General features: G+C 42.3%; 1 protein-coding gene across 2 annotated transcripts in view; it reads right to left on the bottom strand.

Moving 5' to 3' along the window:
• The window catches only part of abat (4-aminobutyrate aminotransferase), a 54,245-nt gene that overhangs the window by 23,384 nt on the left and 9,211 nt on the right, over positions 1-21,650 (bottom strand). The window contains exons 2-5 of one of the 2 annotated variants that reach the window (XM_029508068.1): positions 19,629-19,723; positions 15,775-15,922; positions 1,234-1,331; positions 1,111-1,140 (exon numbers count right to left, since the gene is read on the bottom strand). In XM_029508068.1, the coding sequence (XP_029363928.1) occupies positions 1,111-1,140; positions 1,234-1,331; positions 15,775-15,844 (198 nt within the window). In that variant the 5' untranslated portion in view covers positions 15,845-15,922; positions 19,629-19,723. The remainder of the gene's footprint in view (positions 1-1,110; positions 1,141-1,233; positions 1,332-15,774; positions 15,923-19,628; positions 19,724-21,650) is intronic. The other variant, XM_029508067.1, reaches the window with a different exon arrangement.

Below are 21,650 nucleotides of genomic sequence, written 5' to 3'. Positions count from 1 at the left end.
TCACAAGCATGGCTCAGCTTCCTGATAATCATTCAGATCATTCAGAAGCTAGGATAAGTGCCTCATGTGCAGCCAAGACAACGCACGTGTACAACTGTCCTGGCCATTCCATATTCAAGACCAGGAGAGAAGTTTAGCAAGCCAGCAGCCAGAAGACCAACAGCCCTGTTTGCTCCTGGAAAGGGATAGATCACAGACAAGGCTAAGACCAGATGTTGTGATGTGGTCCATAGCTGACAGAGGGGTGCTGATCATTGTACTCACTGTACCCTGGGAGAAAGGAATAGGAGCAGCACATGAATTCAAGCAATGAAATATTCTGACTTGAATGCAGAGTGTAAAGAGCTGGGCTGGGCTGCAACAATCCACCCAGTGGAAGTAGGATGCTGGGGCTTCGTGTGCAGTTCAGCAATCAAGCATCTCTGGGCAGCTAGATTAGTGGGGGAAAACCAGCAGAAGGCCGTCAAAGAGGTGGCAGCTGGCATCTCCCACCACGAGTTATGTACTGGGTAAGGGGCGAAACATCTGTGAATGGTGGCTCCAGCTGACGACCCTGCAGCTGACCCGATTCCAAGCAGTTGATCCTTCAGACGAAATAAAATCCCTCTGGCTTTGTGGCTTACAGTCAACCTGAATTCTCACTCACTCACCCCCGCAATTTCTTAATCAAAAGTGTGGTGGTTTGATCCTGTCCTGTGTGTCACATACACACATACAGTTGTGTAGAATCTTGCAGTAACACATAATCCACTGCAGCAGACAGAACATCTGTATGTGGGAAAGCATAAATGCTGCAGGGTTTATCTAATTAGTTCACCAAACTAATACAATTGGAGATTCCAATATGGCAATGCGCACATAATCGCACACACACACACACACACATTGAGGCTTTTTTTAATCCAGTTTGTATATTTCAGCAACAAAGAGAACACTGACACCAGCTCAAAACACTGACGCTCGACTGAATATTTTCCAGCCCAGTGCTCTGACATTACTCTGGGAGATTGTCATGACTATCTCCTCTGTAGTGCATGAGCTAAACTCTTAATCAGCCTCAAACAGCTTTTTCAAGCATTATAACCAAACACACACACAAACTAAGCTCACCTGGATTTCACCCAGTTGTTTTGTCAGCTCCTACAAATTGAAACACATATATAAGTTAGTGGTGCTGATACTGAGTAAAAACATGTTTGTGTTGCTAATTGTTTTTCAGTGTTTGTGTGTTACTTGTGATCGTGGCCCAGGAACTGAAGTTTTCATGCAAGGCCCATCATATTCAAAATCCACCTGGGTCTGTGGTACAGCTTTACTGACATATCTGCATCCTGGAGGAGACAGGGATATAAATCATTCACAAGCACAAAAACACAGGGAGTGCGAAAAAGGGAATTTATTGCTGAAATGCTTTAAACCTTTATGCTGTCTAATGAGCATTAAGAGGTGAATCCACTGATAAATCCACTGTAAAAAAAAAAATATTGTATTGAGGTCTATGGAAAAATATCCCTGCTTGTCCTTTGATTTAGTAGCCCATTAAACATTTCCCTCATTAAATTCTAGGTGAAAGTCTCATTCTGTAGTTTCAAGTTTTCAATACAAAATTAAGCTTTTTTGATGACTCCACCTGCTTCATTTGATGACTGGACAGTAGGATAGGGAGCCAAAGGCAATGCACAGGCCAACGGAAGCCTTAAATCGATTCAATTTTTTAATCTGATTAATCACAGGGTAGTTGTAGTTTTAATTAATCCTTCAACCCCTACAACAGGAACAGGTCACCTGGCCCTTTTTGTGTTTTTTTTCCAATAAATGTTTCAGAAAATAACCTTTTGTACATAGAATTTTGTCCCTTTTTTCAGGAATAATGTATCTAAATGCTTAAAACAGTGTTTAACAACAAAAACTGAATAGAATTTTCATTAGGTTTGTTTTTATAACCAAGACGTGACAGAAATACAACCCAACTTATTTTACATCTGCTCAAACTATTTATTTATTTTTTTTTTTTGCCGAGAGCTTTCAGTGTCCATGACATAGGCTGATACATTTGTACATGATCAGGCATTTTTCAGCTGCAGTGATACTCCTTGAAACAGTTTCTGCCCAACTGAAGACAGAGCCCAGCCTTGTACTCCCCAAACATCAAGGAAGTGCTTTTTTTTGCAGAGAGTACACTGTTTCCTCCCCAGGCCTCCTGTCTTTTCTCTGTGGCCTCACTGTGTCCTCACTCACTCTTAGATGGGTCTCTAAAAATATAAAGAAAAATAATAAGATTACATTTATCCAAAACAAATGTATGTGTTTCTAAAAGTAAAATGCTCAACAGTAGAAGAAAAATTACACCAAATTTTCAGAGAGGTCATTGCAATCAAGCCAGGAATAAGGCCCAGTACCAATACACCCCGACCCCTAAACTTTGCGCGTTCCTGTGAGGGTAGTGGTGGTGGTGCCCCAACTCCTTTTTTCCTTTTTTCAGGTAGGAGTGATCATCAGAATCGTCATCATTTGCATACTGAATCAAACAACAATGGTGACCCCTCGAGAGTGAGAGGATGTGGAGAAGTCGGAGAAGAAAAACCGCAAAATTAAAAAAAAAAGAGACAACAGACGTCAATGATGTATTCTTCTCCATGTACCTCTTGGTTTATTTATCAACCAAAGCATGATGAATGCTAAAAAAACGATCGCAACCGAGGACTCCATGTTGCTCCTGGGACTACGAAGTTGCTTGCGTGCCCAAACGTAAACTACGCAGTGATGTAGCAAGTGATGTCCCAATTCCTTGGCAAGATTACAAAGCCCTACCCTTGTGGCTTCTTTTTGAGGGTTAAGGGATAGTGGGTGAGAGCTGAGGGTAGTGAGTAGGGTGAACATTGGGATTGGGCCTAAATATCCAGAGTATAGAAACTAACGCTAGGCCCAGAAATATTTGGACAGTGACATGATTTGGTCTCTTTGTGCCACCACATTGGATTTGAAATGAAACAGCTGAAATGTAATTGAAGTGCAGACTTTCAGGTTTAATTCAAGGAGTTGAAGAAAAATATCTTATTAAATGTTCAGGAATTGCAAACATTTTTATACAAAGTTTTCTCATTTCAGGGGCTCAAAAGTAATTGCACAAAGTAACATTACCATAACTAAAATGTTCATCATTAATAATTGAACGAATTCACTGAGAATCCTTTGCAGGCCACGACTGCCTGAAGTCACTGAAGGGCTGCAGGGGCAGGGGACCACAGAACCAGACCTGTGCTGCTGACGTACATGGACCAAGGAGAAAGCTGGGGAAGGAAACCCCGCAAACACAGGGAGGAGCCCCCGACACAAACAAGAGAGGAAGCAGCGAGCCACCACACACCAGCCAGAGTCAGACCAACCGAGGACACCAGGGAGCCGCCACGGGCCCAGCACCATACAGTGCGAGGAGGCAAAGCCCAGCCATCCGGAGGACACAGAAGGCCCCGGGTGCCCAACTGAACCATCCACCGTAGGGTCCCCAAACCCCAAATTAGGACTGGGGGAAAGGAGGATGGGGGAAGCCAGAGGACTGCAACACACCTAACCTTAATTGATGATGGCATAATGAAGTAATAACTCACACCTGTCCATGAAACAGCTTTTGAGTCAATTGTCCAATTACTTTTGGTCCCTTGAAAAAGAGGCAACTACATATTAAAGAGCTGTAATTCCTGAACCCTTCCTCCAATTTGGACGTGATTACCCTCAAATTAATGCTGGGAGTCTGCACTTAAAGGGCATATTGATTATATAACTTTATCTTTAATATGTTTTGGTAAACAGCTAAAATAACAAAACTTTTGTCATTGTCCAAATATTTCTGGGCCTAACTGTATATTACTTACTGTGGTTGAGATGTGGTTGAGATGGAAAGGCCCCATAGCCTTTTATTCTTTCCTCTGCATGAGTGACTTTTTGTTTGTAAATTCTTTGGATAGATTAATGTTCATAGCTTTTGTGTTTTCCTCGTTAAGAGTGATTTTGAGTTTTAATAACGTTTTCATAGAATTACCTTGATCCTCTGCTTAGTAGCGTGAGTGAGTTTCTCTTGTTTTATTAGTCAGGTTTTTCCTCCCTATGGAGTGTTTTTTGTTTTCCCCCCTTTTTTTCCTTGTGACATCCCTTTAAGTTAATGTTTCATAGCCCTGTTTCCTTTGTTCACTTGGGTCTGAGATCATTGCTGCCAAGAATAAAGTCTGTGTCTTACAAAGCGTCTGCATCTGAATCCTATCTGAGTCCTGGCCTGACAAAGCCAGGTGGTTGTTCATGCTGCTGCTTGCTGCGATTTAATATGTGGAACTCAACAGGGCTTTTAAAGGCCAGCCAGCAGGTTCCACAGATCACAGTACAGGGTTTTTGGATATGTACATCATTACACACAACTCCTGATGTGATGTTAGTGTGATGTTAATCAGGTGTCAGATGGGGAATCTCTTTCTTCACATCAGTCCTAATAACAAAATATTTATCAGTTTCCCACAGCTGTGCTTTTTTTCTTTAAACTAATGCAAACCATAACTTTAAAGCTCTCAATAAGCCTCAGGGCCAAGAGTCGAGATTATCTGCCTCCAAAACTCCAAAGGGTTTGATCCCCTCCATTGCTCGCTACATTGAATCCCGTTGTCTGAACAAACAGCTTTCAGACTGTAGAAAGGCAATTTGTAGAAACCCAGGTGGTGCTCTGCTCCTCATGAATAATTCTGGAAAAAAAAATATTCTCAAACTTTTATAGCCAGTCCTAATTTCTTCAGTGTGTATTGTAGTTTTCCTCAATTCCTGTTGGTCTCTTTAAATAGTGTTGCTGTTTAACCTCTTTTAGACTACCTCTTAACATTAAGTGGATGACAAGGTTTAAATAAATGAAAAGCTCCACATCAGTTTGAACTGTGGAACTCAAATGACCTCATAATATAAAGCAGAGTCTTCCTTCAGGCTCACCATTTATGCCTTTGCTCTTTTAAATGTCAATTTAGAATAACCAGTTAATGTAGACATGTATGTTGTTGAATGGTGGGAGGAAACCCATGTGGACACAGGGAGAACATGTAAACTCCACACAGAGGAGAAAGGACCCAAGCCGGGAACCAAACCCGCAACATTCTTATTGTGGGGCGACAGCGCTAACCACTATGCCGCCCTGCTACATTCATGTAGAGGTTGACGGTGAAAGGAAATCCTAAAGTGTTGAGAGCAGATTGAGTATATATTTAAAAAAATCTTTGATATTCAAATGACATGGTACACACAGTGTTTTTCTCTCTCCACGAAGAGAGAGGATGTTCACAATACAATGATATTCACATGATCTGAAAGTTGTGTTTTTTTTTCTCTCTATGAAGGGCTACTCACTAGGGTCAATGAATGAAATTACCTCTCATTGAAAGACAAGACCCTGATTCTAAGGTGTTAGAGTTGGTAAAACAAAACATGGTGACGGTGAGTCTTGGGAACAAGAAAGTCTTGTTTATCTATGAAGGGTAAAAAAACTGTCAGGGTGAGTCTCAGGGACTCTAATGTGTTTATTACATCTCGTAAAAAAAAAAACAAAACAAAACAGAGACCCATAAAAAGTTTTGTTTGTCCATGAAGGGAGAGGATATTGACAATACAATGATATTCAAATGACATGGTACACAGAGTGCTTCTCTCTATGAAGTTTACAAACAACTAGTCTGTCCTCTCATTCAAAGACAAGACCCCAGATTCCAATGTGTTACAGTCAGTAAAAAAAACATGGTGACGGTGAGTCTAGGGGCAAGATCTCGAACTCTAATGTGTTTACCAGAAAACACAAAATTTTCTTAAAAGACTTGTTTTTACAGGCCATCTTCTAGAGGGTGACTTGGAGTGTCTCACTTTTGATGATTTTCCTGAAGGTTTTTGCGTCTTTATCGAGATTATATTCATATTATTTTTTTTTTACGGTATTTTTTCCCGGTAGTTTGTACACAAGAGCTGGACGAAATCGAGAGAGTTTTCAGAGAAAGTTCTCCCACACCAGCAACCGTTGCAGCTGAGACCGAACCCATAACAGAGACCATACCAGAGGCCGAAGGCTTCCAGAAACCCACGGGTGAAGAACTGGGGCCGTACAGGGATAAAAAACCATTCCAGGACTCCGAGGTCTCAAGACGGGAGGAAGCTCGAGGAGAATCTAGGAAAAGATCCAAGGAGACTTCGAACTGTTCTTCATCTTCTTCCTCCGCCACCAGCAGAAGAGATCGCTCTCCTAATTGTAAGTCTTTTTTTTTTTTCTCACTCACTCACTCACATCTAAAACATCCACCAGTACTTCAAAGTGTGTACCTGCATTAATAGTGAAACAGAGCGAAGCTGAAATCATATCTGTCGTTGCTTCAACCGTGTATAGCTCCGTGGGAAATAAATTATTATTTATTTTTTCAGACTATAGGAAGGAGAAGAGGAGACGGCGATATAGAAGAGATAGATCACCGTCCCACAGGAGAGCAAGATTGCCATCCTACAGGAGATCACCTTACAGGCCTTTTTCACCATACTGCTCCCGTTCACCCTGCTCGCACTGTAGCATCCCTGGCTAATTGATGGTCGGACTCTTCGATTGATGTTTCATAGCGTTTATTTGTTTAGACTTTGTGCAATTGAGTGAACACAGAACACAGAAGAAACACCGTAAGAGCTAAAGAAAAAGAGCAAAAATACAATTACAATTTACTGTATTTTATCTTATGCCCACAAAAGGAAATTATGAATTTTTTAGCTGCTAAATCAGTTACACAATCATGAACTATTAACTTTCGTCTCCTTTCTTCAAAACTAACACAACAGCTTCGCTAACTAATTAATGTTCCACTAGCCAAAACACAACACGTTATTACATTATATCAATTCAAGAAGTGCACCGCATTTAAACTTGGCACCAATGGCAACAATAACAAACCTTGTGCCCATATCAGCCAGGAGCTTATTTATCATGACCTCAACAATATCTTTCAACACCTTTAACAATTTTAGTTCTTCAGGCACACTTCTCCGAAGCCGGTAGGGTTGTGTCAAACACCAGGAGGTTGTAAATTGAGCTTACATGTGAGTAGCCTTTCAAAATAAAAGTAAACATTTTTTACGTGAATAAATAATAACCTGGCTTTTAATAAAGGATACGCTCATATGGATACGTACAGATGGAGTTGAGGGGGGACAGACTGAGTAAATGTGTGTCCTCTATCGTCAGAGCTGAGAGTGCTGACTAGGGTCTCTCTGCCTTTCAGAATCTTCTAGACAAACTGGTGCAGTCATACATGTCTCTCATGACGGACGGTGGTCTTGAATTAGTGGTGCAGTTGATTCGTAATCCTCGTGACGGGTGGAAAAGAAGTGTAGATAAAATGCTGGACGAGGAGGTTTTGAAAAAGAGGAGAGAGAAGATTTTTGTATGTGGTGGAAAATCTCCACAACAAAATGTGCTTTGCTATTAATTTGGCACACCTGCTGCATCCCCATCTCTGCGATAGAGAGGCTGAGAGAAAGGGCAGAGAGTTTCAGACGGCTGTAGGTTTCGATGATCAGACGGAGGTGACGTTTGATGATGTTTCAAAGTTTGAGAGGGTCTTGGTTTGTAAAATTGTAGTGTTTTATAGAAACAAAGGCACACGAGCCCTCTCCAAATTTCTTACCCCTAACCCTAGAAAAGACAAAACTGTGTTTATGTTTTTACACCAGAATCACTATTACAGCATTAAAAATGGACAATCTTTTCTAGGAGCCCGTCACATGTGTGTGTACTGTTACACGGGGCATGACAGCGTTTGCAGCCACCGCTTTCCAGGGCGGTGCTCCGTGTGTTTGGACGGCTCGTGTTGGAAAGTAAGGTTCGAGCCCGTCCTTTGGACAAGGAGTCTGTTGAGAGAATAGGGTTTGGGTCGTACGCCACTCAATGTGAGATGTACAAACAGTGTGAAAAATGTCACAGACTGTGGTACGTCGCTATGAACGGCAAGAGCAAACCTCACGTGTGTCAAAAATTCAAATGCAACATATGCGGGGAGGTCACCGGGGAGGAGGAGTCAGGGAGCGAGAAGCATCTGTGTTACATGCAGCCTTTACAGTCAGACACGGATCACAACCAGAAAATAGTCTTTTATGATTTTGAACCTTCACGAACGAGCAGGGCGTGCACGTGCCGTATCTGGTGTGCACAAAGACAGCGTCAGATGGAACGCCCACGGCGTGACATGCGCTCTAGAGTTTGTCAGACATTTCAGAATGGCCTCTTATCAGAAAGCCATCTTTATAGCACATAATGCTAAAGGTTTCGACAGCTACTTGGTCCTCAACGCCATGATAAAGCTGGGCATAAAGCATGGTCATGCAGGGTAGCAAGGTGATTTGTTTTTCAGAAACCAATTATGGTCATAAATACATAGATTCCCTGAGTTTTCTGACCATGCCTCTCTCTGCCATGCCCAAAGCTTTAGGTTTTGCTGATAAAACCAAAGGCTATTTTCCTCACGGTTTTAGCTCTGAGCAGCGTTTGAAGTACGAAGGCCCTTACCCTCGAGCTGAGGATTACTGTACAGACTGCATGACACCCGCGGGCAAGAGGGAGTTTGAGGCGTGGTACGAAACGGTCAGGGGCAGAGTGTTTAACTTTGAAAAAGAAGCGCTATTTTGCTGTCAAAACGACATGGACATTCTCTCTGAGCCTTGTACCGTTTTCAGAAACAGTTACATCCAGGAAACAGGTGTGGATCCTTTCAGCAGGTCAACCATAGCCTCGGCCTGCATGAAAGTATTTCTCACTAATTTTCTCAAGCCCAAAACCTTAGCCATTCCTCCTCCATTACAAACGTCAGTTTAAATCTTATTCGCATGAAAGCATACAGTGGTTGGAATGGGTTTCTAAAACCTGCGGCATCTTTATACAGCACGCTCTGAACACCGGTGAAAAACAGCTGGGAAGGTACTTTGTAGATGGTTACGCAGAAGCAGGAGCCTTTAAGTACGTCTATGAAGATTTGGGATGCTTTTTCCACGGATGCCCGGTGTGCTTTCAACCTCAAGAACGCTCTCCTCTCACGGGGACCACATTTGATGAGCTCCACTCTAGCACAGTGAGGAGACTAGAGAGGTTGCGTTTTGCACGGCATCACACCTGTCGTCATGAGGGAGCACAGGTGGGCGGAGATGAAAAAAAAAAACACACAAGGGGGTGAAAGATTTTCTCAGACGTTACGACGCTCCTCAACCTCTGTCACCCCGCGAGGCTGCCATGAAGCTGAGACACACCGCTGAGCCTGATGAGACCGTCCGTTACGTAGACGTGACCTCCCTGTATCCCTATGTAAATTGCAGTTTCCCTTATCCTCTGGGTCACCCTGAAATAATTCTTAAAGATTTTGAACACCCCAGCAGCCACTTTGGGCAAATCAAAGCCGTAGTGTATCCGCCCAGAGATTTGCTATTCCCCTTTCCAGTAAACTGGTGTTTACTCTGTGCCGCACCTGCGCAGAGATGAATTTTCAGCAGGGGGCGGGCACTCACAGTGACAAGGCCAGGGCTTTAAATGGGGTCTGGGTTACGCCAGAGTTTAACAAGGCTTTGGAGATGGGCTATCGTTTGGCCAAGATCACAGCAGTGTGGCATTTCGATCGCAGGGACGACACCATCTTTCTAAAGTATATGCAGACGTTTTTGAAAGGTAAACAGGAGGCTTCGGGTTTACCCGCCCGAGGTCGTAGATGAGGAGAGCAGGGAAAGATATGTCAGGGACTATCAGACACTACAGGGTATTTTGCTGGACAGCTCCCAAATTAAACCAAATCCGGCTAGAAGACAAATTTCTAAATTGTGTCTCAACAGCTTCTAGGGGAAGTTTGCTCAGTGAAATAACCTCTGTCAGACGTCTCTCATCACAGAACCCGAAGAGTTTTTCTCTTTTATGTTTTCAGAAAAGCACAAAGTCAAATACTTTAACTTCATCAACGACAGAGTGGCTCTGATCCAGTGGGTGCACGGAGATTGCTACATCACCCCTCCCAACAAGGTAGACAATGTGTTTGTAGCCGCTTTCACCACGGCCTACGGCAGATTAAAATTGTACGGTTACTTGGAACAGATGCAGGACAGAGTTCTTTACTTTGACACAGACAGCCTCATTTACACCACTAGAGAGGGCCAAAACACACTGCCTCTGGGCAACTACCTGGGAGAATTGACCGACGAATTAGATGGGGACAGTATACAAGAATTTGCCGCAGCTGGTCCTAAAAGCTACGCTTATCAAACCAGGAACAAGAAAAAAGCGGTGCTCAAAGTCAAAGGTATTACGCAGACGCATGACAGCTATCAAAGAGTCAACTTTGACAGCGTTAAACGACTGGTGGAGAGCTATGTGAGACAGCGTGGTGAGAGTGGGGAGGAGGGGGAGGGGTTCATTCAAACCCCTCAGCAGAACATTGTAAGGGATAAAAGGGGATTTCTCTTAAAAAATTCTTCATTTCAGAAAATGTTTCGCCTTGTGTTTGACAAGAGACGGTTGCTGCCTATATATATATATATATATATATTTTACAAAGGTAAATACAGTCGCATCATCAGCTTAAACAGTAATTACCTGGTGCTATTTAAAAACCCACGGGATAAATTGCAAATCAACGTATTGGCTCAACAAATATATCCCGGTCAAAAAGATTTTTTTATTCAAAACTCTGAAGACGCTACTTGAGATCCTTTCAGTTATTTATTGGTGGACCTCACACCCGCCTGTCCAGAAAGATTTAGACTCAGGTTGGGAATACTACCTCGCCAGTGGCCGGTGGTTTATGTGCCTAAAGCAAAGTGAAATCATTTACGTATTTGAAAAAAACGGTATGTCGGCGCATATAAAAAGGAATGCTCCTCTACTGAGGGCCTTGAATCGAGCCACGCCGCTGAAACGAAAAGACATTCTCCAGCACTGTTCCACAGACTTTCTTCAGTGTCTCAGCGAGCTCTGTTTAAACGTGCTGTTGAACGCTTGTCAATATAAAAAACTCAAAAGCCGGAAGAAAATTATCAGGCTGCTGGCAGACAAAAAAACTACTCTGAAGAGAAAACGAGGGGTTTTGATGAAACAGACCGGAGGTTTTCTTTTGCCTCTGCTCCCTGCCGTAGTGCCCATTTTCAGTCAGCTTCTCGGCGGTCTGATTCACAAAAACTAAATCATGAGTCAGAAAACTAGCCAGAAGATGTTTGCTGCTGAACCCGACTGACGCAGACGTGAGGCCCCACGGTCGTCCTGGGTACGGAAACTCCTGCTCAAACCATGAGACGTGAGGCTGAAAGTGATTTGCATGAAAAAAAGAGGGCTGTATTAAACGAGGCGGGACTAACCCCTTACGAGAAAATTAAAAAATACAACGCCCTTTTGCAAAGATATTTCACCCTCGTCAAACAAGATGACAGAGAGGGGGCGGTGAAGAGACAACCTGCACCCGATGCCGCTGCAGAAGAAGAAGAGGCGGAACCGTTGCCACAGCAACAAAAACAACAGGACGACGCAGTCTCGGAAGTACTGCAAAACCTTGCTCCTCGCGATCGTAAAAATGCTTCCTATATCATGAAGAAATTAAGCAAGAGCAACGGTGGGTGGACTCCAAACGGTGAATGAAACGGCACAGTAAGGAACTATGAGCTCTCTGAGATATGATGGAGCTTGGCAATTAAGAGCTTTATATGTTAAAAGAAGGATTTTGAATTCTACTCTATATTTTATTGGCAGCCAATGAAGAGCAGCTAACACAGGAGAGATATGATCTCTTTTCCTAGTTCCTGTTAATATTCGTGCAGCAACGTTCTGAATTAACTGAAGGCCTTTTAGAGATTTGTTTGGACATCCAGATAGTAATGAGTTACAGTAGTCCAGCCTAGAAGTTACAAATGCATGGACTAGTTTTTCTGCATCATCCTGAGAAAGGATGTTTCTGATTTTCCTAATGTTTCTCAGGTGGAAGAAAGCTGCCCGACTAACTTGTTTTATGTGAGGGACAAAGGACATGTCCTGGTCAAAAATTACTCCAAGGTTTCTTACAGTGGAGCGGGAAGCCAAAGTAATGCCGTCCAGACTGATGAGATGATTAGATAGTATTTTTCTGAGGTGCTTAGGACCAAGTACAATAACTTCTGGACCACCCTCCTGGCTAAAATTTTTTCCGCTCTATAGAGCTTATTGGGAGCCGTCTTCACTTTTTGCAACTCGGCTTTGTAAAAAGTGCCCTCGATAGGTTCTCCATCATAGTCTTTGAGTTTATATACCGGCGGTAGACGCGGTATGCATTCAGACACTGTAAATAGCTCGTCTGTAAAGCTCTGTTCGTATTTTTTTCGCAATTTTCCCCTCAGTCGGGATATTCTCACCGTGTCCCCCTGTTTCAAATTCATCTTGAACCTGGCTTTGTATCTGAGAGGAAAAGAACCGTACAGGTTTTGAAAAACTTGAGAGTTATTTTCCTCGGTCACCTGCTGAGGGGTCATTTTTATACTATACTTATATATATATCTGCGGGTGTTTTTAGTGGTAAAATACCTCCACATTCTAGTTTTCAGCATACGGTTAAATCTTTCCACTACCGAAGCTTTCAGATCGCTGGCCGTGGCAAAATGTTTTACCTTGTGTTCCTTCATCAGCCTCTGGAAATTCTTGTTGAAAAATTCTTTACCAGAGTCCGTTTGTAACTTTTCTGGGGTCCGGCTCTCTTCAAAAACAGACTCAAAAGCCTTCGCCGTCTCCGAGGCGCTTTTATTCTTTAAAACTCTCACGTAGGCCTTTTTGGAAAATACATCTATGACCGTCAAGAGATAACGTCAAGAGATAACGATAACCGTGCTCAGCCAAAGCCTGCATATCGCAGAGATCGGCCTGAAATTGAACCATCGGTCTAGTAAGTAACCCCTTCACAGGGAGAAAACACAACTTTCACATGATTTAAAACAATCATTTAAAACCATTGTTTTGTACTCCCTCTTTGTAGAGAAACACTCTGTGAATATTTTTTTACATACATACTCCATCTGCTCCTTTCACTCTAGCAAAACACGTCCTCCCTCTTTGCCCGTCAACCTGGAAATGAATTTGCCGCCATTCTGCTCGGCCCCGCCCTCGAATGATCTGATTGGTTGTGACCTCATCGCCAGGGGCGTGGAAAACACCAGGGGAGTGGTTACGAGCGGGAAACACTCTCATTGGTCGAGACCAGAGGGGTCAAAAGTTCAACTAAGATCAATGGACTTGTCAAGTTTGACGAGAAGGTGTACATATTACTCTCTAAGGCTGTTTCATGAAAGATGCGAAGGCGAATACACGTTTGTTCTTCCAGGAGAAAAGCTGGCATGTCTTTTGTGTTGTGGGCGGAGTACAATCTATCGGCATGTTGACACCAAGCACAGAGCTAAGTGTGCCAAAGTTAGCCCTCCAGAAAAACAACTTACTGTCACTGCTGGTTGTACCGTCATTCTGCCCCTCTCAACCGTGACAAAAAAGTTTAAACAAAGTTAATGTAATAACTGGCATTGGATGATATTTTTCTTTATTCACTTGGATAGTTTGATTGTTGATTGATGGACAAATAACTTGATAAATTAAACGAATTTATGTTACAATAAAGCAACAAGAATATATATATATATATATATATATGGGTTTATGCAAATGCATATGCATACATATACATAATTATATTTGTAATTTTAAGTAATACATTCAGAGTTATTTAAGGAGTACTTACATTTATTCTACATCATATTTGGTTACATTTATACTGTCTTACAGTTACATGCGGCCCTTTGAGGGAAATCATGATACTAATGTGGCCCTCGATGAAACTGGACCTCTGGTCCAGAAGGTGTCCCAATAGAGGAGCTGAGTCGAATAACAGCTCAGCCTAACTTTGGCAGGATTAATCAATTTCTTCATGATATGACCCAACACGAGCTGGCAAGTGAAACCACACATGCATTTTAGCATTCCCTAGATACGAGTGAGACCATCACCAGGGCCCAGTCGAGTCAGAGCCCAGGCTCCCCACGCCTGCCAGCCCGTGCGCGGGAGCACATGAGAAACCAAACCCAGAGAGAGACTACAGTCACACAGCATGCCACAGCCCCTAGTGTTCCACGCAAGCACCACTGAACCACCAAAGCAAGCACACATCGGAGCTTTTCTTTCGCTAAGTAAAGGCAGATAGGCCACCAGGAACCAGGGAGAGAGAGAGAGCCGCTGGCTTTATTATAATTTTGATTTCATCAAATATTACATATAAAAATTATTCTCACAGCAACTGTGAAAACATGTTTTCTCTATAAAGATATAATGAAGAGATTTTAGATCAGACACATTCACATTTGCATTATCCTTGCAATACACGATGGATTGAATATTAATAATCTGTTGACAGATTTGAGTACTGTCTCCCAACCTCTACACCTGTTATTTATGTCCATTCATTTTCTCTGATATAACAGTCTTAGGAAATAACCACCACAGAGAGACATAATATTTGTTTCCACCTCCTATAATTTAGATAAGGCACCTTATTATTTTCTTTTGTATTGGAAGGTGAAGTATCAAAGTGCAATTCAATTTACAGTTATAAAATCACCATCAGACTATTATTTGGGAAGCTACTCAGACTCTGGATCAAGGAATTCATTGATGATTGACAGGAGAAGGGACCCTTGAGACATCACTCAAGTCAAGGTCTTGGAGGAGTGTGCTCACATCCTGCTGAAGGCCAGTCAAACATTTACATTGGTTATATAATGGAGCTGTGTTTTCATTGTGGGAGCACAGTTCCTTATGTTCAGCTGAGCTTGAAATCAGATGCAGCACAAACCTTACAAAATTAAGCAGGTAGAGGTTCTGTGGTCAGCAGCAGAATTGAGCTTCTAACTCAGATGTGACTTTTTTCACCTGTTAAACCAGCCACATTGGTGGTTCACAGCCATTTACTGCACACAACAATATACACGTAGGTTCATCTACAACACAACCTATGACACTTTACCTCAGTGCTACTCAAACAGTGGGAGTGGCCCCCTGGGGGCAGCATGGGGACATGCCAGGAGGGGCGCATGTGACCCTGTGGAACATGCAAAGTGGAACTAATTTTTTAGCTTTTTCATTGCAGTACCAAAATAGTGTAATTGAACACTTGCTACAGTAGGTGGCAGTGGCACTTTCACACCTACATGTGGTGTGCTATTAAATGGTGGGAGATAAGGAAAGACCAGTGTGTGTAGTGTCTCAAAACTCTGGCAGCAGACAACATGAAGTTATATAAATTAAGTTAGCAATTAACACTACACTCTAATCAGGCTGATAAGGTGCTAGAGATTTGCTATTAATCATGTGAAAGACATAATTTTGAATAAAACAGTCACATTTCTTTTATTAATTAAATAATGATGCTGATAAATTGTATTTATCATTAATCATTAATTTTATTTAAGTTTATTTGGCAGTAACAAATGGTTCAAGTAGTTGTTGTTTTAGGTCTGTGTTATAACTTATTTCCTGGAGACTAACCTAGCTTTCAGATTCATCTTGTTGGTTGAAAAGTGTTTCAGGTTTACAAGGATTAATCTTTTCTGAAAGTGCACTCAGACTGAAAAAGAGTATTTCTTCTTTTAGTTTTCTTTAATTTTAATAAGCAGTCAATGTTTTATAGAGATGTACTTGTAACAGTTTTATAGAGGTGTGTGGGGGGGTGTGTCAACAGAAAACCACTACTTTACCAGGAGCACCGAGCCACAGGTTCTTCTGCAGGAAGAGAGCCAGCTGACGGCCGATCAAGGAGGATGCCATGACTGCACTGTTAATACACAGGAAAGAGAACTAGATGGAGAGAGCGCCTGCCCTCAGGGTCTAACTTCAACAGGTCACCTACACCAGAGAGAGAGAAACAGCAGTTTACTGATTACTCTCTGTACTTTGGCACATTGCAACGAACTTCATTTAGCTGTTAGCTTCATGTCAACCTCAAACAGCACACAGCTCACAAGAGGTCCCTCCCAAGTCACCAAGTAGTCACATAGTCCACCTAGCTGGGCCTTAATCTACCTGAGGTGGTTTTAATCTATCATCGCATGCCTTCCTGAAAATATGAGGGTTTTACACAGGTGGGTTTACTTCCCTAAAACACAAGACATAAGAGGACCTTATTAATTCCCCCATGCGTAAAAATTCCTTGTTGCCGCAACAACCATAGGTATAGAAAAAAATATAAGAATATAAAAATATAGACAATATATAAACAAAAAAAATATAAAAAATCTAAAAATAAAAGTGGAAGTGGTGAAGAAATACTTTCCAGTAGTGCAAAAAGAAAAGTGATTTAGATGTAATAAATCCACAGTGCAGATTTTTATTGCAGCCCCAGAGAGGTGTTGTAAAGTTTGATTGCTGCTGGGATGAATGACGTGCGGTAGCGCTCTTTCTTGTATGTCGGGTACAGCAGTCTGTTGCTGGAGCTTGCTTAGTTCTTCCACTGTGTTTTGAAGGGAGTGGGAGGGGTTGTCCAGGATGAATGTCAGTTTGGCCAACATCCTTCTCATACCCACCTCCTCAATGGAGTCCAGAGAGCAGTCCAGGACAGATCCAGCTCTTCTGATCAACTTCTTGAGCCTCTTCCTGTCCCTTTCCAAACATCCACTGCTCCAGCAGACCACTGCATAAAAGATGGCAGGGGCCACAACACAGTCATAGAAAGTCCTTAGAGGCCTGCAGACTCTAAAGGAAGCATTGATGACTGAGCAGTGATGGCTGGATGGTGTTCACGGCACTTGGAGAAGTAAAAAAAACATGAACTTCACCGTGCCCCCAGTGGTCCCCAGGTGTGACTGACATCTGTGCACCAGGTAGATGACAGTGTCTTTCACACCAATGCTAGGTCTGTAAGCAAACTACGGCTGCTGGTCATATAATTAGAATATCATGAAAAAGTAAATTTTTTTCAGTAATTCCATTCAAAAGTGAAACCTGTATAATGTATAGATTCATTCCATGCAGACTGATATATTTCATTTTGATGATTATAACTGACAACTAATGAAAACCTCAAATTCTCAGAAAATTCCAATATTGTGAAAAGGTTCAATATTGAAGACACCTGGTGCCACACTCTAATCAGCTAATTAACTCAAAACACCTGCAAAGGCCTGTAATGGTCTCTCAGTCTAGTTCTGTAGGCTACACAATCATGGGGAAGACTGGTGACCTGACAATTGTTCAAAAGATGACCATTGACACCTTGCACAATGAGGGCATGACACAAAAGGTCAATGCAAAAGAGGCTGGCTGTTCAGAGCTCTGTGTCCAAGCACATTAATAGAGAGTCGAAGGGAAGGAAAAGATGTGGTAGAAAAAAGTGTACAAGCAATAATGATAACTGCACCCTGGAGAGGATTGTGAAACAAAACCCATTCAAAAATGTGGGGGAGATTCACAAAGAGTGGACTGCAGCTGGAGTCAGTGCTTCAAGAACCACCACGCACAGATTTATGCAAGACATGGGTTTCAGCCATTGCGTTCCTTGTGTCAAGCCACTCTTGAAAAAGAGACAGCGTTAGAAGTGTCTCACCTGGGCTAAAAACAAAAATGACTGGACTGCTGCTGAGTGGTTTAAAGTTATGTTCTCTGATGAAAGTACATTTTGCATTTCCTTTGGAAATCAAGGTCCCAGAGTCTGGAGGAAGAGAGGAGAGGCACAGAATCCATGTTGCTTGAGGTCCAGTTTGTCATGTCATCTGCTTGTGTTGGTCCACTGTGTTTTCTGAGGCCCAAGGTCAACTCAGCCGTCTACCAGGAAGTTTTAGAGCACTTCATACTTCATGCTGCTGACCAACTTTATGGAGATGTAGATTTCATTTTCCAACAGGACTTGGCACCTGCACACAGTGCCAAAGCTACAAGTACCTAGTTTAAGGGCCATTGTATCCCTGTTCTTAATTGGCCAGCAAACTCGCCTGACCTTAACCCCATAGAAAATCTATGGGGTATTGTGAAGAGGAAGATGCGATACACCAGACCCAACAATGCAGAAGAGCTGAAGGCCACTATCAGAGCAGCCTGGGCTCTCATAACAACTGACCAGTGCCACAGACTGATCGACTCCATACTACGCCGCATTGCTGCAGTAATTCAGGCAAAAGGAGCCTTGACTAAGTATTGAGTGCTGTACATGCTCATACTTTTCATGTTCAAACTTTTCAGTTGGCCAACATTTCTAAAAATCCTTTCTTTGTATCGTATTTCAAATTTTCTGAGATACTAAATTTGGGATTTTCATTAGTTGTCAGTTATAATCATCAAAATGAAAAGAAATGAACATTTGAAATATATCAGTCTGTGTGTAATGAATGAATATACAAGTTTCACTTGAATGAAATTACTGAAATAAATCAACTTTTCGATTATATTCTAATTCCAGGGGCAGGGGTACAGTCAAACCTATTGAAGAACAGTTTCAGCTGGTTTGCCGACTCCCGGTGCCCTAGTTCTGGGCCCCTTCCACTGTTCTTGCTGTGTCCAGAGATGCTTTTCAGGCATCTCCAGACATCCCTGGTGTTGCTTCCCTGAAGAGGTTTCTCCAGCTTCCTCCTGTAGTTGTCCTTGCTCCTCCTTATCTCTCTTTTTAGCTCCTTCTGCACCCTCTTCATTTAATCCTTGTTTCCTGTGTTAATGACCCTGTTCTTCTCATTCAGCAGGGTTTTTAATCCAGGGGTCACCTATGGTTTGTTTTTGGGGAAACACCGCACGCTCTTAGGCACAGTGTTTTCCACGCAGACGTAATGTAGTCCATAAAGCAGGTAGTCAGACTGTCAATGTCTTCCTCGTGTGGGCCACAGAGAACTGTCCAGTCAGTGGTGTCAAAACAGTCCCTCAGGTCGATTCTGGTCTCCTCAGTCCATTTCCTCACATACCTTTTTGTAGGAGCTTGTTTTTTTAAACAGGAATGTGGGTGGGAAGCAGCTGCATCAGGTTGTGGTCAGAGCGGCCCAGCAGGGGAAGGGGTGAAGAGCTGTATGCATGGACAGTTCTTCTTGATGTTTGCATACAGTAAATCAGTGTCCTATTGTCTCTAGTGGTGCAATTTACATACTGGGTAAATGTAGGGAGAGTGGAGGACAGTGAGCATGGTTGAAATCACCAGTCACCAGAGTGTGATGTCTAGAACTGTGAAGCAACAGTGTGGCAGTCACAAGCTGTAGCTGCATCAGCCGGGGGGGCAGACAGTTATAGCTATGACGTGAAAACTCCCTCAGCATGCAGTATGACTGCATGCTAACTGCTAATAGCTCAATGTTTTTAGTGCAGAGCTGCTCCTTCAGCCTAATGTGTTCTGGGTTGCACCATCTGTTGTTCACAAATATCACAATACCTCCTCCTTTTTTTGCCACTGTCCTTAGCAACCCTTTCCGATCTCGCATGCTGAAATCTGTCCCAAGAAATGTTTGAATCTGGGGTGAGTGCATTCACCCATAAGCCACTATAGCACATAATGCTACACCTGTTAGCCATTAGCTCCTCAATCTTATTGAGTAGTGATCTCACGTTCCCCATAATAATGGAAGGTAAACAAGGTTTATACCTTTTTTCTTCTCCCAACACTTCACTCCAGCTCTGCAGCCCCTTCTCCTTCTTCTTAGTTCAGTGGGGATTTCTCCAGGGAGCACCTTTACGTGGCTAAGCCATGTGTAAAAAAACATTTAAAAACACACATATTCCCATCCTGGCTGTACTTCCATAGGAGTAAACTTCCAACCAAGGTTGGTGACAAGAAAGATGTGACATAATACAAAACACATAGAAACAAAGAGAAACACACAGAGCTGCTGCAACTGTCAGCTGACATGTCTAGCTCCATTTTCCTGGGATGGCCTTAATCTTTAATCTTTAGCAAAGCCTAGGTATGGTAAGCACTGGTTAAATGGCTGACTTGGAGGAAGAAGTTTCTTGGTTCAATTCCTGTGCCAGGGATTTTTTTTTTGTGTGTGTGGAGGTTGCATGCTCTATGTCTTTTCCAAAGATAATTGTAAGTAAAGTCAAGAGATAGAGCAAACAGAGTATAAGGCAAATGGTGTGGTATGTGTTCGGTGGCTTCCCAAAAACCCCTGAAAGCCTTCACACTCTTCAGCAATGATTCATTTAGCAGTAAAACATGTAGCTGTATTTTAAAAGTAAATTGGTTCTGGACAGAAATGAGAGACTGTACTGGGTGCTGTTTTTGATGTGATTCAATGAGTAGATGTCCAGGCAATATTCACTCCTTGGTGAAAGTCCAATTTAACCCCTTTACGCAGAGGCCCTTTTTGGCAATTTCCGCCTGTTTTGGTATCACTGCAAATAAAGCTTTATAACTTCAGAAGTACTAGTCCCAGAACTATGGCTGATGGCTTAAATTAACTTTTTTAACTTTTTGGGATGACTGTTTTTAGAAACACCAGTTACAAAAGTAAAATTTCATTTGAAAATTGCATTTATAGGGATGAATATATGGTGTTCAAAACATGAATTTGACCTATTTTTGCCTGTTTTATGTTGTTATTTTGAAGCTTTACAACTCCAGACATAAACCCACAACTATCGGGGATGGCTGAAATTAACAAAGACCTTCGAAATATGAATTTATGAAATTTCCTGTACTGTCTTTTATTATAAATTTCATAATTACATTAAAACTTGGGGCAGTAAAAACACACTTTTAGTCGAAATGTCCTTTGCTGATTTGTTGACACGGAGAGTAGAACCAACAAAGGGACCAGCTGGCTGCAGGCAGCCGTCGTCGACGTCGCCATCCTTTTCCTGCTTACTGTACAACATTTGCAGCACCATATTCTCCATGTTGGATTAAAAAAATGTCAAAGTTCTCCACAACAGTAACAAAAACCGATTAAACACTGAATTAAAGGGACATCAGGGCCAACTGAGTGCGTCACTAGGTGCGTCACTGGTACGTCACTACCTGTGTGTCCCATGTGGCTCTGGTCCCGTTACGCAGCCCTTATTTGGGGGTGAAAAAACAGCACAATCAGGGATTGTTATACGTCAGAGGAAACCTCAGCGCCTCTGCTATTGGAGGGAAAGTTTGTTTTCATCGTCAATTTGATTGACAGGAGACGCTACCTGCATGTAGTAGATGCGCAGTGTGACGGATCTTTAAATTATCGTTAGCACAGAGGGGAAAAAACAAAATGTCTGATTAACTGGACCCGATGGATAAAATTGAACCACGGATTATTGTTGGGCACATCTTCAGCTTTGAGGCCAGGATGAGGCCAAGCTTGTGGTTTTATTCAATATTTTAGTCAAGGTTTGATCGAAGAATGTTCATATTTCACGATAGAAAACAATGTGCAACTTTTTTTGTTTTTGGTGAGTAGGCTTGTTGAAACCTTTACTGGGAAATAAACTAAATTTTTGCACTTTGGTGTTGTTTCTATGACAGTATACGATTTTTTGGAGGTGAAAGAAACAGGGTAAAGATGGTACAAATATTTTTACAGTCCCTTTGTTGTTGACGTGATGCCACTTGTTGTCTTGCCGTCGTCTCCTACTGTCCTACACATTTTCAGTAACTATGATAAAACCGGAGCACCTAGAAACGTCAAAA

The sequence above is a fragment of the Echeneis naucrates genome, chromosome 8 (assembly GCF_900963305.1).
Source record: "Echeneis naucrates chromosome 8, fEcheNa1.1, whole genome shotgun sequence".
Classification (NCBI taxonomy): domain Eukaryota; kingdom Metazoa; phylum Chordata; class Actinopteri; order Carangiformes; family Echeneidae; genus Echeneis; species Echeneis naucrates.
The sequence above is the reverse complement of the archived record's forward strand: the minus strand, read 5'-3'. Positions and strand labels throughout refer to the sequence as shown.